The following is a 12187-nucleotide window of genomic DNA, read 5'->3' as shown; positions in this document are numbered from 1 at the left end:
TTCAGCTGCCCCCCCCCCCGCCCCCACCTGCTCAGCAGCGAGAGCCACCGGGACAGTTACCACCAGGACGGTTGCCACCGGGACAGTTACCACCCAATTCTTAAAGCCCTTAAGGCAGAAGAGCCAAATGCAAGTGCTTCCTGGTGCGACGCAAGGGGAAGTCTAGAACCAACCAGAAACAATTCCTTTCCTGAAAACCTGACTCTGGTCAAGCCTTTAGACAGGATGCCCCGTTTGCAAGGAACAGAACAGAGAAACGCACTAACTCAGAGCATGGAGATGCACCAACTACATCCTGAATGGGGCGGTCCCACCTGGAAAACCACCCAGTTTACAGCCGTCACTTCATTCGGAAAGCAGGGCGGCGGGGGAGGGGAAGCGTTTCAGATTAGACAGAAACCCGCAGAGCCGCAGGCCTCCCTCGGAGGAGACCCCGTGTGTCCCGGCGGGCCTGGAACTGTGTGTTTTCCCAGCTGCCGAGACCACCCAAGGACCGGCCCCCTCATGCCTGGCCAGTGCAGGGGGCCCCGCGCCAGGCTCACGGGGCCTCAGCATCTACCACGATCTGGGAAGGCTGCCGTGCCGGCTTCGTAGACTCAGGGCTCTGCACCTGTTCGGGGAGCAGCCTCCCGAAGGTCCCTCATTCTCACGATTTCCAGTGACCGCACTCCCGGTTTACCGGTGTGCCGACGAGCAGCACCGTTTGCAAAGCTCAGTCCTACCCGTGTTCCGCGGAATGGCCAGGAGCGCGGACATGGGGGGCCGAGGGGGCGGGGTCAACTAAAGGGGCCGCCCCGATCGGCGCCTGCGAGCAGCTGTCCACGGGTCTGACGGGGGTCAGCACTAAACACATTCCGCCGCCACGGTTTTAGCCGCTCGGACCTAAGACTCCGGGGCCACAGGGCGCACTGCGACGGTGGAGAGCGCGCTGTTCCTACGGACGCTGTGGTCGCGCACTTACTCTCAAGGGACATCTTGGGGTTTTCAAGCTTCTTCCTGAGGACAGAATCGATGAGCACCCGGAGCTGCTTGAAAATGACGGCAATCTTCACGGGGGCCTGCGGGGAGAGGAGGGCGGTGGGGGGACCCAGGCCCGCGCACCTCGGCTGCGGCGCGGGGCACTGCGGGGGGAGGACGCGGGCAAGCTCCCGCCCGGAGCCGAGCTGCGCCAGCCCCCATGTCCCCACTGCGAGTCCGCAGACGGGACCACGCATTTGAAGACTGCATCCCCGAGGCACCACTCACACCCGTGAGAAGGCATTCACCGTAAGCGCACCACGCAGCGGTCCGCAGGGAGTCGAGAGAGTTGAGCACAGGACGGCGCCGCCCCCTCAGCTCCCTGGGGACCGCAGGGGAGACGTCTTCGCCGCCCACCCCCCCCCCCGACACACACACAGCCGCCCCGGCGCTCCCCGGGTCAGGCGTGCTCGGGGCGCCCCGGCCGGCGGGGGCGGGTGGGCTGGCAGGGGAGGGGGAGGGCCTCCCGGCGGGTGGCGGAGCCCACTCCGCTCCCCCAGCGGTGCCGACACCAGGCAGGCGTGGACGGAGGGTGGGTGCGAGGGCCAGGCCGTCCCAGCGTTAAAAACCTTGCTCTGCCGGGAGCACTGGTGCGGCCCACGAGAGCCGCTTCTCACGGCGCCCGCGCGCCCCACCCCTCCAGGAAGGAGTCACCACGGGCACCGGAGGCGAGGTGGTCTCTACGGCAGTGCCGCTGGACTTTCCAGTGCAGCAGACTCAAGACCACGCAGGCGAGACACAGTAGTCTGCTTTCCGCCAAATTACAGGGGAGGCCACACAAATGCCGAGACGCTCCCGGGAGCCTCCCCCAGCGGCACTGGGAGTGGAGCGCCAGCCCCGCCGGAAAGAGCCGCCGCGGGAGCGCGCACCTGGAAGTAGATCCATCCGTCCACGGAGAGCAGGCGCTCGCGGTGCTGAACCTCTATGTCGCCGCCGAAGAGCAGCACCGGGAACGGGGAGATCAGGGTGGTCTCCCGCAGGTACACCCTGGCGTACCGCACCTGCGCGGGGACGGCAGGAAAACAGACCTTCGCAGCTTGGACGCGGAAGCACCGAGCGCGGGCACCGGGGTCGCGCACGCATCTCCGGGACTCGGCACCCGCGGCCTGAGTTCTGCAGCCCCGCGCGTGCACAGCCCCGCGCGTGCGCCGCCGCCCCCGCCGCCCCGAGGGTTCCTGCTCTCCGAAGGCGTTTGGAAGGCCCGCCGCCGGGACGCTGGGCCACGCGGCGTGGGCAGAGGCGGGTCTGCAGTGGCCAGCCGCGAAGCACGGAGTCCGCTCCTGTGTCGCTACTTATTGACCACCGTGCTGTTCTCCACGCGAGCCGCCGCGCACCGTGAGCACCGTGAGCCTGCCGACACGCACCTCCACCCCGCAGGCGCTGTCAGTTAGGTGGTTAGCGCAGAGGAACACTAGGCTGGAGTTCACGGGTGCGGAGTCCAGCCAGTGTCCAGCCGTGGCCGTGGGTCAGGAACTTCCCAAGTTTTACACTTACACACGGCGGGAAATCGTGGGCCCCTGCCACCCTAACCAGCTGACGCGGGCGACTGTCCTAGCTGTGACCGTGAACGTGCGGTGTGACGTCATCTCAGGGTCACCCGGCGACTCGCACCGTCGCCCCATGACTCGGGGGTCTCCCCAGACCCCTTCTCTGGGGACGCAGCTGTAAGGGCCTTCCCGCTGAGACAGCGCCTCAGTGAGACCTCGGGGAAGCGACACGTCCCCGCTCCTGGGCGACCTCGCTCTGCCTTCCCTCTGCTTCGAGTCCAGCCGGCGGCGACGGCCACCGCGGAGCCCTTTTCTTCCCTCGACGAGTGAGGACTGTTTCCACCGAGAGACTACGTGCGCCCCGAGCGCGAGTGTGAGCGGGAGTGAGCCGCTCGATTCCAGAACCGGACGCCCACCCCCGCCCGGCGCAGCGTGAGGAGTGAGGACGCAGCGTGCGGACGGCTCCCGGACCCCGCCCCAGCGCTGGGGGTGGGGGTGGGAGAGGCGCCTCACCTTCTCCTGGTACAGGAGCCAGCCGTGCGTCTGCAGGGCCCGGTTCACCGAGGACGGGTGCACCTGCGCTTTGCCTTGGGCGGTCTCCACGACGCAGGCCAGTCTCTCCGTGACATCGACTGACTTCGCGCAGATGATCCGCCCCACGTTGTCGTAGAGCCCGGCGGCCAGGACAGCTTTCAGGAGGGCGATCTCTTGGAAGGAGAGGGCCTGGCCGGCCCTGCGGCCGTCCCAGCTGCCAGCAGGGGCGGGAGGTGAGAACCCCGCCGCCCTCACCAACTTCATCAGCTCCTGCTTTACGTCCTGGGGGGGGCGGGGAGGGAGAGAGAGACGAGGCCGCAACTGATCAGGAGAGAGAGAGACTGCCCGACGGCCTCGCACCTTCCATCACCGTTTCCTGCCAAAACGGGAAGGTGCCAGGGGGTCATCCACGTCACCGCAGCGCAGGTTAAATCGGAGCAGAAAGACCGGGAAGGCCAGGGACTAAGGAGTCACCCGTGTCCGCCACCCGGCACTCCAGGTGTCAGGAACCCGCGGCTGTCTGCAGTGGGGGAGCGGCGAGAAGGTGGCCGCGCACACGGTCCCTCAGCACGCTCCCTGCGTCCCTGCGGCGGCAGCTGCCCCCGCAGCTCCCTCCGGCCGAGCAGCGGGCCGCCCACAGAGCAGAGCTGGTGGGGGGATGGAGGGACCCGCTGAGACCGCCAGGGCCGTCTTCACAGGTCTGGGGGCCCCGCCTGGATTTTCCACGCAACTTGGAGAGAGTTGGCTGACGGCAACTTCACATACCCTGACCTGCTGCCCAGGTCAGGAGGGGGCCAGTGTGTGGCGATGGACGAGGAGCTGACTCTGGGGTGGGGGGCGCTCAGTGCAGTGCACGTCTGAGGTGTCACAGAACGTGATACCCCCGCGGCCCCATTAACCAGTGTCACCCCACACACTGAGTCAAACAAACAAACAAACAGTCGCCTAAACCCCTTTTCTGCTTCCCGTAGTGCCCATCAGCTAGGACTCTACAGGAAGGACGAGCATTCCTCACAGCCAACAGGACACAAGTGATTACTGGGTGACGTTCACATTCGGGGTTTCCCTTGGGCGTCTGGTCGGGGGCTCAGGGCACGTGGGTTCCGGGGCAAGGAAGACCACCAGGCAGCTGCGGCCGCGCCCCAGGGCTGGGGAGACACCGACTCCCTGGCGGCGCAGCCCAGGGAGGCGAGGACAGGCTCTGGGAAGGAGGGGGCGGCGCCTGGGGGGGGGCGGCAAAGGTGTGCGGGGGGCACTGCAGTGGGGTCCCAGCCAGCGGCCCAGGGGGGCTTCTCTTCAGTTCGCCCCTCCGCCTGCTTCGGGGAGGACGAGGTCTGTCCCCCTGGAGAAGCCCCTGCTGTCGTCCCGGCAGGGACCCCAGGTCACAGGAAGGAATGGGCCGGATTATACGGGAAATCTGTTTAACCGTTCGGAACGTGAGCACAGGAAGAGGGCCCATGGGGGACAGAGCCCTCGCGTCGCCCAGCCTCACTGGACACCGGCCGCACGCGACACGCGCCCCAGCACTAAGAACCACGGGACGCCGGTCGGCACAGGAGCCGGGCTCTCCCAGCACTGTCTCTCCGCTCTGACTCCCCTCCGACCCCGTCCTCGGCGGGGAGTCTGGTCCCGGGCGCGGCCAAAGCCGGAGGGGAGGATGAGTCACCGGCCCCCCTGCCTGCCTGGGGGCAGGGTTACAAGCCTGGTCCCGGCCAGCCGCGGGGGCACGACGCCCCGATGCCTCTCCAGGCTCCCGTCCCACACTGCAGCGAAGCCGCTGGCTGACGTCTGGGGGTGCAACAGAAGCCCCTCAGAAGGAATCAGCACCCTTAGAACAGTGACGGGTTCCAGGCCTGGAGCACGAGACGCCAAGGCAGCCGGCGCGGGCGGGCGGTCGCTCCCAGAACAGGGCAGCGCCAGACTGCTCGGGCCGTGTGGGGAGGGCTCGGGGACCCAAAGCGGCTCCCGCTGTCCAGAGGCGACAGTTTGGGGATCAAAAAGTAGCCACAGAGGACGGGAACCCATCAGACACATTTCAGTCGCCAGGGTCGTCGTGATTTCACAGAAAACAGCGTTCACGGACCACCTGTGGGACTGCTTGGGGTCGCCTCGTGGCGGGAACTGCTGGGGACGGGGAGGGCCCAGCACCCACCCGAGACCCGCCCACGCGGCTGAGCCCAGAGTCAGGAGGCTGTGTCCCCCCCCCCACCCCACACTCACCTCCAGCGTCAGCAGGGCGGTGCGGCTGAGGAAGTGCCGGCGGCAGTACGCCACCTCGGAGCGGTAGCCGCCCTCCTGCCGTGCGCTCTTCCACCTGCAGAGACGGGACGACCACGGTGACGCCAGTCCCGCCCGCCGGCTCCCCGGGCAGACCCCCTCCTCGGAGACCCCCGAGTCCCCCCCACGTAAAAAGGGGGTGGCCTGCGGGCGGGGGCTCCCGGCTGTGTTTACGAGCTCAGCCCCAGCGCACAGCCTCAGCGAGTCAGCGTCACGGGGCGCCCACCCCACACGCGAGGGCGCTGCTCTCGAACTTCAGAAAGTGGCGCAGAACCACGCGTCTGCGGGGCAGTTAACTGTGCCTCGAAAGACGACGTAACTCGGAACTGGTTCACGTCTCAGTCTCGAACTGAGGTCTCCCCGTGCAAGTCGACCACACGCTCGCGGCTCCGGAGCGAGCCGCCCGGACCCGCAGGCCCTCGCTCACCCCAGGTACGCCCTGTAGATGGTCAGGTGGTCCGAGTCCGCCACGGCCAGCGCCGCCTTGGCCAGGTCCGCCTCCTCTTTCCGCCCGATCGGGGTGGTGAAGGGCGACTTCTCCGTCATGACCGCCGCGAGCGTCGCCTGCGCAGGGAACCCCGGGGGCCGTGGTCAGAGGGCGCGCCGCTTCCTCCCGCAGCCCCACGCTCGCCGTGCGAGAGCAAGCGCGCACTTGCGCTCCAACTCGCGACCTGCAGCCTCGCGTTAGGTAGGGGCTTCAGAAATGCGCCACTCTGTCCTCACACCGTGTCGGTGAGACAGAGCGTAGCGGCCCTGGAGCCGGAGACAAACGGGACTGAGGGAGTGACCACGGGTCTGTCCCCGCGTCCTCACTCCAACCTCGCGACCCCCCGCCCAACCCCCGCTGCCGGCAACGCTCTTGACCGCAGGACGGGCGAGAGCATGTGCCCTGACTGGGAATCGAACCAGCGACCCCTTGGTTCACAGGCCCTCGGGCAGTCCACCGAGCCGCATCAGCCAGGGCGCCATGCTGCGCTTTAGAAACAACTACACTTTCATCGTTGGTGCTGTTGTAGATGTTCCCATCCCCCCCTCTGCCCCCCTCCACCCATCCCCCTCCCCCTTCCCTCTGGCCACCCCCACACCGTGGTCCGTGTCCGTGGGTCACGCACCCTCTTCCGTCCTGTCCCCCGCCCCCCCGCTGCAGTCTGACAGCTGTCAGCCTGTTCCCCGTGTCCTCGCCTGTTTCTGTTTCTGTTTCTGTTTTGTCCGTGTGTTCTGGTCATCAGGTTGTACCCAGAAGTGACACCGTGTGGTGCTTGTCTTCCTCTCATTTCCCTCGGCACAGGGCTCCCAGGCCCGTCCCCGCCGCCGGGAAAGGCAGGCGCCCCACCCTCCGCTGCGCAGCACCCCACCGTGTGAGCGCCCGCAGCTCTTACGCCCGCTCCTCTGGGGACAGGCACCTGGGCTGCTTCCAGCCCCTGGCTGGTGTAAGTCATGCTGCCGTGAACACCGGGGTGCAGGGGTTCTTTCGGACTGGGGTTTCAGGGTTCCTAGGGCATGACCCAGCAGTGGAATCGCTGGGTCAAAGGGCAGATCCATGTTTAGTGTTCTCAGGAATCTCCACACCGCTTTCCACAGCGGCTGCCCCAGTCTGCATCCCACCGGCAGTGCACGAGGGTCCCCTTTCTCCACATCCTCGCCAGCGCTTGATTTGTTTACGATGGCCATTCTGACCGGTGTGAAGTGGTATCTCACTGGTTTTAATCTGCATCTCTCCGATGGCTAGTGAGCACCTTTCGTATGTCCACTGGCCGTCTGTACATCCTCTTTGGAGACGTGTCTATTCAGGTCCTTTGCCCGTTTCTTTAACTGGGTTGGTTGTCTTCCCGGTGTTGAGTTGCACAAGTTCTTCATATATTTCGGAGGTTACTCCCGTGTCTGTGGTTTCACTGGCGAATCCGTCCTCCCACTGGGTGGGCTCCCCGTCCGTGTCGCTGACGGCCTCTCCTGACCACCCGCGCCGTGACAGCAGCTTCTCAGACCGGCTGCCAAGGCAGAGCCCACTCTCTGCACTCGACGTGACTCTGGCAAGTGTCTGTCTGTCTCTAATGCTAAAGAAGAGGAGACTCGAGAGAGGCGCACTCCCCTGTCCTGCTCTGTCACGGCCTCGACCGGCCGTCCCGGGCAAGGCCACGGCGTGGGGATGCCCGAAAGCTGCCGTGGGGCCAGCTGCCGGGGGGCCCAGCTGCCGGGGGGCCCGCGGAGTCCGGCAGAGGCACAGCACCTGCTGCGTCCGAGACGCTGCATCCGAGATGCTGCGAGGAACGGACGGCTGGTCCTTGCCGGCCCCTGGGAACTCTAACTCTGCAGTCGGAGCACTCGGGTGAATTCCAGCACAGGGACCTGACCTGGGAAAGCGGGAGTCACAGCGTGTGTGGCCCCGCACAGCGGAGCCCGCGGGCTCCGAGCTGCCGGAGAACGGCCCCCCCAAGGCGGCGGTGTTCGCCTGGTGGGGGGGGGGGCCCTCGAGCGCGGGCACAGCACGCAGCACCCGGGCGTCCGGTCCGGGCCCCGGCCCCCCCCCACTAACCGCCACCCAAAAGACGACCACAACCAACACGACAGCCGTCCTGGGCAAATGAGTCGCAATTCCATCTGCTTTTGGTCAGGTCGCAACAGTGCAGTTCTGGGCGTGACGCAGAATGTTAGTGACTAGTCTGTGTGTGCCAGGAGGAGGAGGTTGAGAACCCCCGGTCTACCCCACGTGCAGCTAAACCAACACTGCGAGCGGACGTTCCGCAGCAAGGCGAGCCGAGCCGAGCCCTCGCACGTAGTAACAGCAGCACCCGCAGCCTGCGCGAGTGCACGGATGTGCTTCCCTGCGTGTAGCGTTAAACCCTCAAACCTCCCACTCAGCGTTCAGACCCCCCGCGTTTCACTGTCAGCGCGCCCTGTCTAGTCAGGGAACCGAACGAGAGGTTCAGGGTGACTGCTCCACCAAAGTGCAATGCCAAGTGGGCGGCGGCAGCGCCCTCTCTTACCACGGGGTCCAGGCAGCCGAATACGGCCCCGAAGATGAGCATCTTGCCGATCTTGACGTTCACGGGCAGCGCCGCGAGGTGCTGGCCCAGGGGGGTCAGCCTCGGCTCGCTCGGCTCGCAGGCGCCGATCCTCCGGAGCAGGTGCATCGCGCTGCTGATCACCTGAGGCTGCGGAGGGTCCAGGGCCTTGGAGAGGAAGTCCTCGGGGGGGCCAAGGCTGCACTTCTGCAGGGGGCAGGGGCGGCCGAGTCAGCGCGCTCCGCTCCGCTCCGCTCCGCGGGGAAGGCCGGCGGGGGCTGCCTCTGCTTCCTTCCCGGGGGAAGCCCCCGGGTGGGTCAGGCTGTCCCGGTGTCAGCTCGGTGGTTTCCGGGGGCCACATGCCTGATGTCTGGGGGGCTGTGCGGGGCACCGCACCAGGTTTAGCTGCCCCTCTGACCCCACCCACAGGATGCCCCCAGCAGGGCCTCCCTCCTCCCCACAGACAGAGCCACCTGTCCCGGTGAGTAGTGACACCCCCGGCTGAGAACGGCCCGTGTGGGGTGTGAGGCTGCGTTCTGCCCTGTGAGGGCGGGAGCCGGGGCCGGGACCACAGCACAGTGGGGTGGGGTGGGGGGGCACTTATTTACAGTGGCTCCGTACAAGGGCTTGAACGTCTGGGGCAATACGAGGTAAGGAAAGTAGGAAGGGGAGAAGAATAACAAGTTCCCGTGAGTTCCAGAGGGGTTACCATGATGTGAAGACACAACTCCTCCAGCGGCACACGCAGGATTTCGGGGACAGAGTAGTCCAGGAAGCCTTCAAACCTGGAAAACCAAACGGCAGCGCACGTCACTGGGAACCGTCGGCCGCCACGCGGCACCGACCGCGGTCCCCACGCGAGGCCCCGGCCGTACCTCTCCCTCGTGTACATGCGGAAGCAGACCCCGTCGCGGACCCGCCCGGCCCGGCCCTGGCGCTGCAGGGCGCTCGCCTTGCTGACGAACGTCTCCACCAAGGAGCTCATCTGACTGCTCTCGTGGTACCTGCGGAGACAGGGGAGCGAGAAATGCGTGTGGCCACCGACTTAAGTCAGACTCCAGAGACGCTGGCCCACCTGACTCCTGAAGTCGCGTTGAAGACGAACGAAAAAGGCCCCATCGTTGTGGAGCGGTGTCTTCCAAACCGCGGCTGACACTTACGTCATTCGGCAAGGCCCGCACACGGACTCTCACGCTGCCGAGCTGACAGCTCCGGCACGAGGGGAGACCTGTTTCCCCTAGCCTGCCCGCGTCCGTCTGACCCGGGCCCCTCTCTGATCTCGGTGGGACGCCTAGCGGCCCTGCCACGGGGACTCCCGGAGTTCTGAGAAGTGCCACCGTGGCCGCCATCGCTCGCCCCGCTCGCCACGGGACGCAGCGACACCCCGAGCACGCCTCCTCCGAAGGCGCGTTGCTGGAAGCCCGGGGTCCGCCCTGTGCTGGGCACCTGCGCTCCCCGCAGACGGTGCCCCGGCCCCGCGACGCTCGGGGCGGTGCGTGCGGACGACGGCAGACGGCCGCGGCAGCCCCCGCTGATTGCGCAGCACGGACCCGCAAACAGCTGCAGGAGCACGACCTCCTGGGCGGAGGCTCGGCCCAGCGGACCCGCCGTGCGGGTCAGGGCACCGGGCAGGCACTTCCCGTCGTGAAATGCTCGCCTTCCTCGTCTCCGTGTGGGAGACCCGTGCTCACAGCCTACGGCGACGCTGCGGTGCTTGCCTAAGCTTGTAGACCGAAGATTCAGATCTAACTGTAGTTCCAAAACCCAGACCAGTTTTTATGATCCTGAGAGAACGCTTCTGCCAAACACTTTGCTTCACAAGCCGACAGACTGACAGGAAGTTCTGTCCTGAAACCTTTCCCGGAGCACGCTTCTCTGGAAGCGGCAGCACGCCGGCTGCTGCGGGAGACCGGCCCTGTGAAGCTTCGCGTCTCGCATTTCCTGCAGTTTCGCTCTGGGCGGAGTTGGGGTAGCTGAAAATGTCCCTCCACAAGTCTGTGACCTTCCCTAGGAATTCTAGAGCCCCACGTGCTTGTCCGGACAAAAACGCTTTGACCTGGGAAAGTCAACTCACTTATTTTCCTTTGTCCTGCCCGTGTCGACCACGAACACGACGTCTGGAATGGTGATGCCGGTCTCCGCGATGTTCGTGGCCAGAACAACCTGGAGAAGAAGTCACGACGTTTAGGGCGTGGCCTCCGGCAGCACGCCGCCACGGACACCCCCTCACCGAGCTCGAGCCGGTGCGTCTAAAGCGCGAACTTGGGGCCTGGCTGCAGGTTGGGCCCCCAGTCGGGGCACGTCCAAAAGGCAACCAGCGGAAGCTTCTCTCGCACTCTGGTGTTCCTCTCCCCACCGTCTCTCCCCTCCTCCAAACTCAGTGTCCTCGGGGGAGGATTAAAAAAGGTGAATTTCAATGTTCACAAAAATTCACAATCTACTTGTTATTGCTGTGTTACTTCAATTTGTTCTAATTAGTCTCGTCACCTCAGCTTGCTAATTAAAGTCACAAACTTTTATTCCGATGAAAGGACCGTTCCCTGACTCCAGCCAGGCCCCCTGACAACGCCCGGGCAGGGTGGGAGACGGCCGAGGGGCCGCCCGAGCAGCGGTTTTCTAGCTGTGCGCCGAGAGCTCGGGGCCCTGGGCTGCGCCCCTGAGACAGGAGGACCGGGGTGGGCCGGGCTGCCCGGGGCCACAGATGGGCAGCCGCTCGGACGTGGACCAGGCCCCGCAGGAGAGCTCCTGCTCCGTCTGGGCGCTCTGCGTCCCCAAGGCTCCTGCTCCGTGCCACCTCCCCCTCTCTGGCAGAGGTTCAAACCCAGAGACACTCTCTTTGGCAACAAACTCTTCCCTCAGGATCCCGAATAGAGGACACAATGAGAGTGCTGCGATCCCCCCAAACTAATGCTCTGTGTACTACCGTTACAAAGGCAAAGCAAAACAAAAACGGGGGGGGGGCAGGGGAGGATAAGGCGAACAGCCTGGAAAACAAAGAACTCTCTCTGCCTGGATGCCGGCAGCTCCCGGCTGGCAGCTCCCGGCCCCCAGCGTCCCTCACGGTGCCTGCCTGGGGCCGGCTGTGACCGGCCTTCTCCTCCTCACAAGCAACGTCCAGGACGCACTTCCACCCGGCATGCCTCCGAAAAGCCCGTCCCTCTGGTGACACGTCAGGGACCAGACGCTTTCACCCAGCGCTGGGCTCGCCTCTGCCCTCGCGGAGGCACTTGCACCGGCAGCCGCCTCCGAGGGCCAGTCCCGGCGCCCCCCCCCCCCGCCACCCCCTCTGCAGACCTTCTCCCCGGGCCCCACACCCCCGGGCCCCACACCCCCGGGCCCCACGGAACTTCACCTTCCTGACCCCTGGAGGCGGGAGCGTGAACGCCGCGGCTTGGTCTTGGGTGGAAAGGATGGAATGCAGAGCTATCACCTTGTACCTGAAAGTTAAAACCACACTTCTTAGCAAGCGTTTCTCTTGGGAAGACACTGCAAAGAATGACAAAACGCATTTGCAGACAGGAAGCAACTTGAACACTTTCTATCGTGAGAAGCTTTAAACACACACGGAAGTTCTGACAAGGGTGCAGTGGACCCCCCACGTGTCATCCAAGAGCGGGAGGTCCGACGGGCACGAGCCCGTGGACGGGAGGGGGCACAGGGCTGCAGGGCGTCCCGGCGTCGGCGGCGGGAGAGGCACCACGGCAGCCGTGTGCTCGCCGTGACGAAGCACGGGGCAGGCGCGCCGCCCGCTCGCTGGGCGTGCGTTTGTGCACGCAGCGGGCTGGGGGGTCACCACCCTGCTCTCACCCACAGGAAGGAAGCACAACAGCCCCAGCTGACATGGCTCAGTGGTTTGAGCACTGGCCTGCG

At 65.7% G+C, this 12187-nt stretch overlaps 1 protein-coding gene across 2 annotated transcripts in view; it reads right to left on the bottom strand.

The window, feature by feature from the left end:
* Positions 1 to 12187, bottom strand: part of DHX29 (DExH-box helicase 29) — a 36199-nt gene that overhangs the window by 1958 nt on the left and 22054 nt on the right. For both annotated transcript variants that reach the window (XM_045839860.1, XM_045839861.1), the window contains 10 exons: positions 11670 to 11754; positions 10392 to 10480; positions 9193 to 9321; positions 9027 to 9102; positions 8300 to 8524; positions 5743 to 5879; positions 5259 to 5352; positions 3018 to 3320; positions 1887 to 2018; positions 962 to 1058 (listed from right to left, as the gene is read on the bottom strand). In XM_045839860.1, coding sequence (XP_045695816.1) covers positions 962 to 1058; positions 1887 to 2018; positions 3018 to 3320; positions 5259 to 5352; positions 5743 to 5879; positions 8300 to 8524; positions 9027 to 9102; positions 9193 to 9321; positions 10392 to 10480; positions 11670 to 11754 — 1367 coding nt within the window. The remainder of the gene's footprint in view (positions 1 to 961; positions 1059 to 1886; positions 2019 to 3017; positions 3321 to 5258; positions 5353 to 5742; positions 5880 to 8299; positions 8525 to 9026; positions 9103 to 9192; positions 9322 to 10391; positions 10481 to 11669; positions 11755 to 12187) is intronic.

The sequence above is a fragment of the Phyllostomus hastatus genome, unplaced genomic scaffold (genome assembly GCF_019186645.2).
Source record: "Phyllostomus hastatus isolate PE091 unplaced genomic scaffold, TTU_PhHast_1.1 phas_contig_329, whole genome shotgun sequence".
Lineage (NCBI taxonomy): Eukaryota > Metazoa > Chordata > Mammalia > Chiroptera > Phyllostomidae > Phyllostomus > Phyllostomus hastatus.
This window is presented reverse-complemented; position numbering and strand designations above follow the sequence as displayed.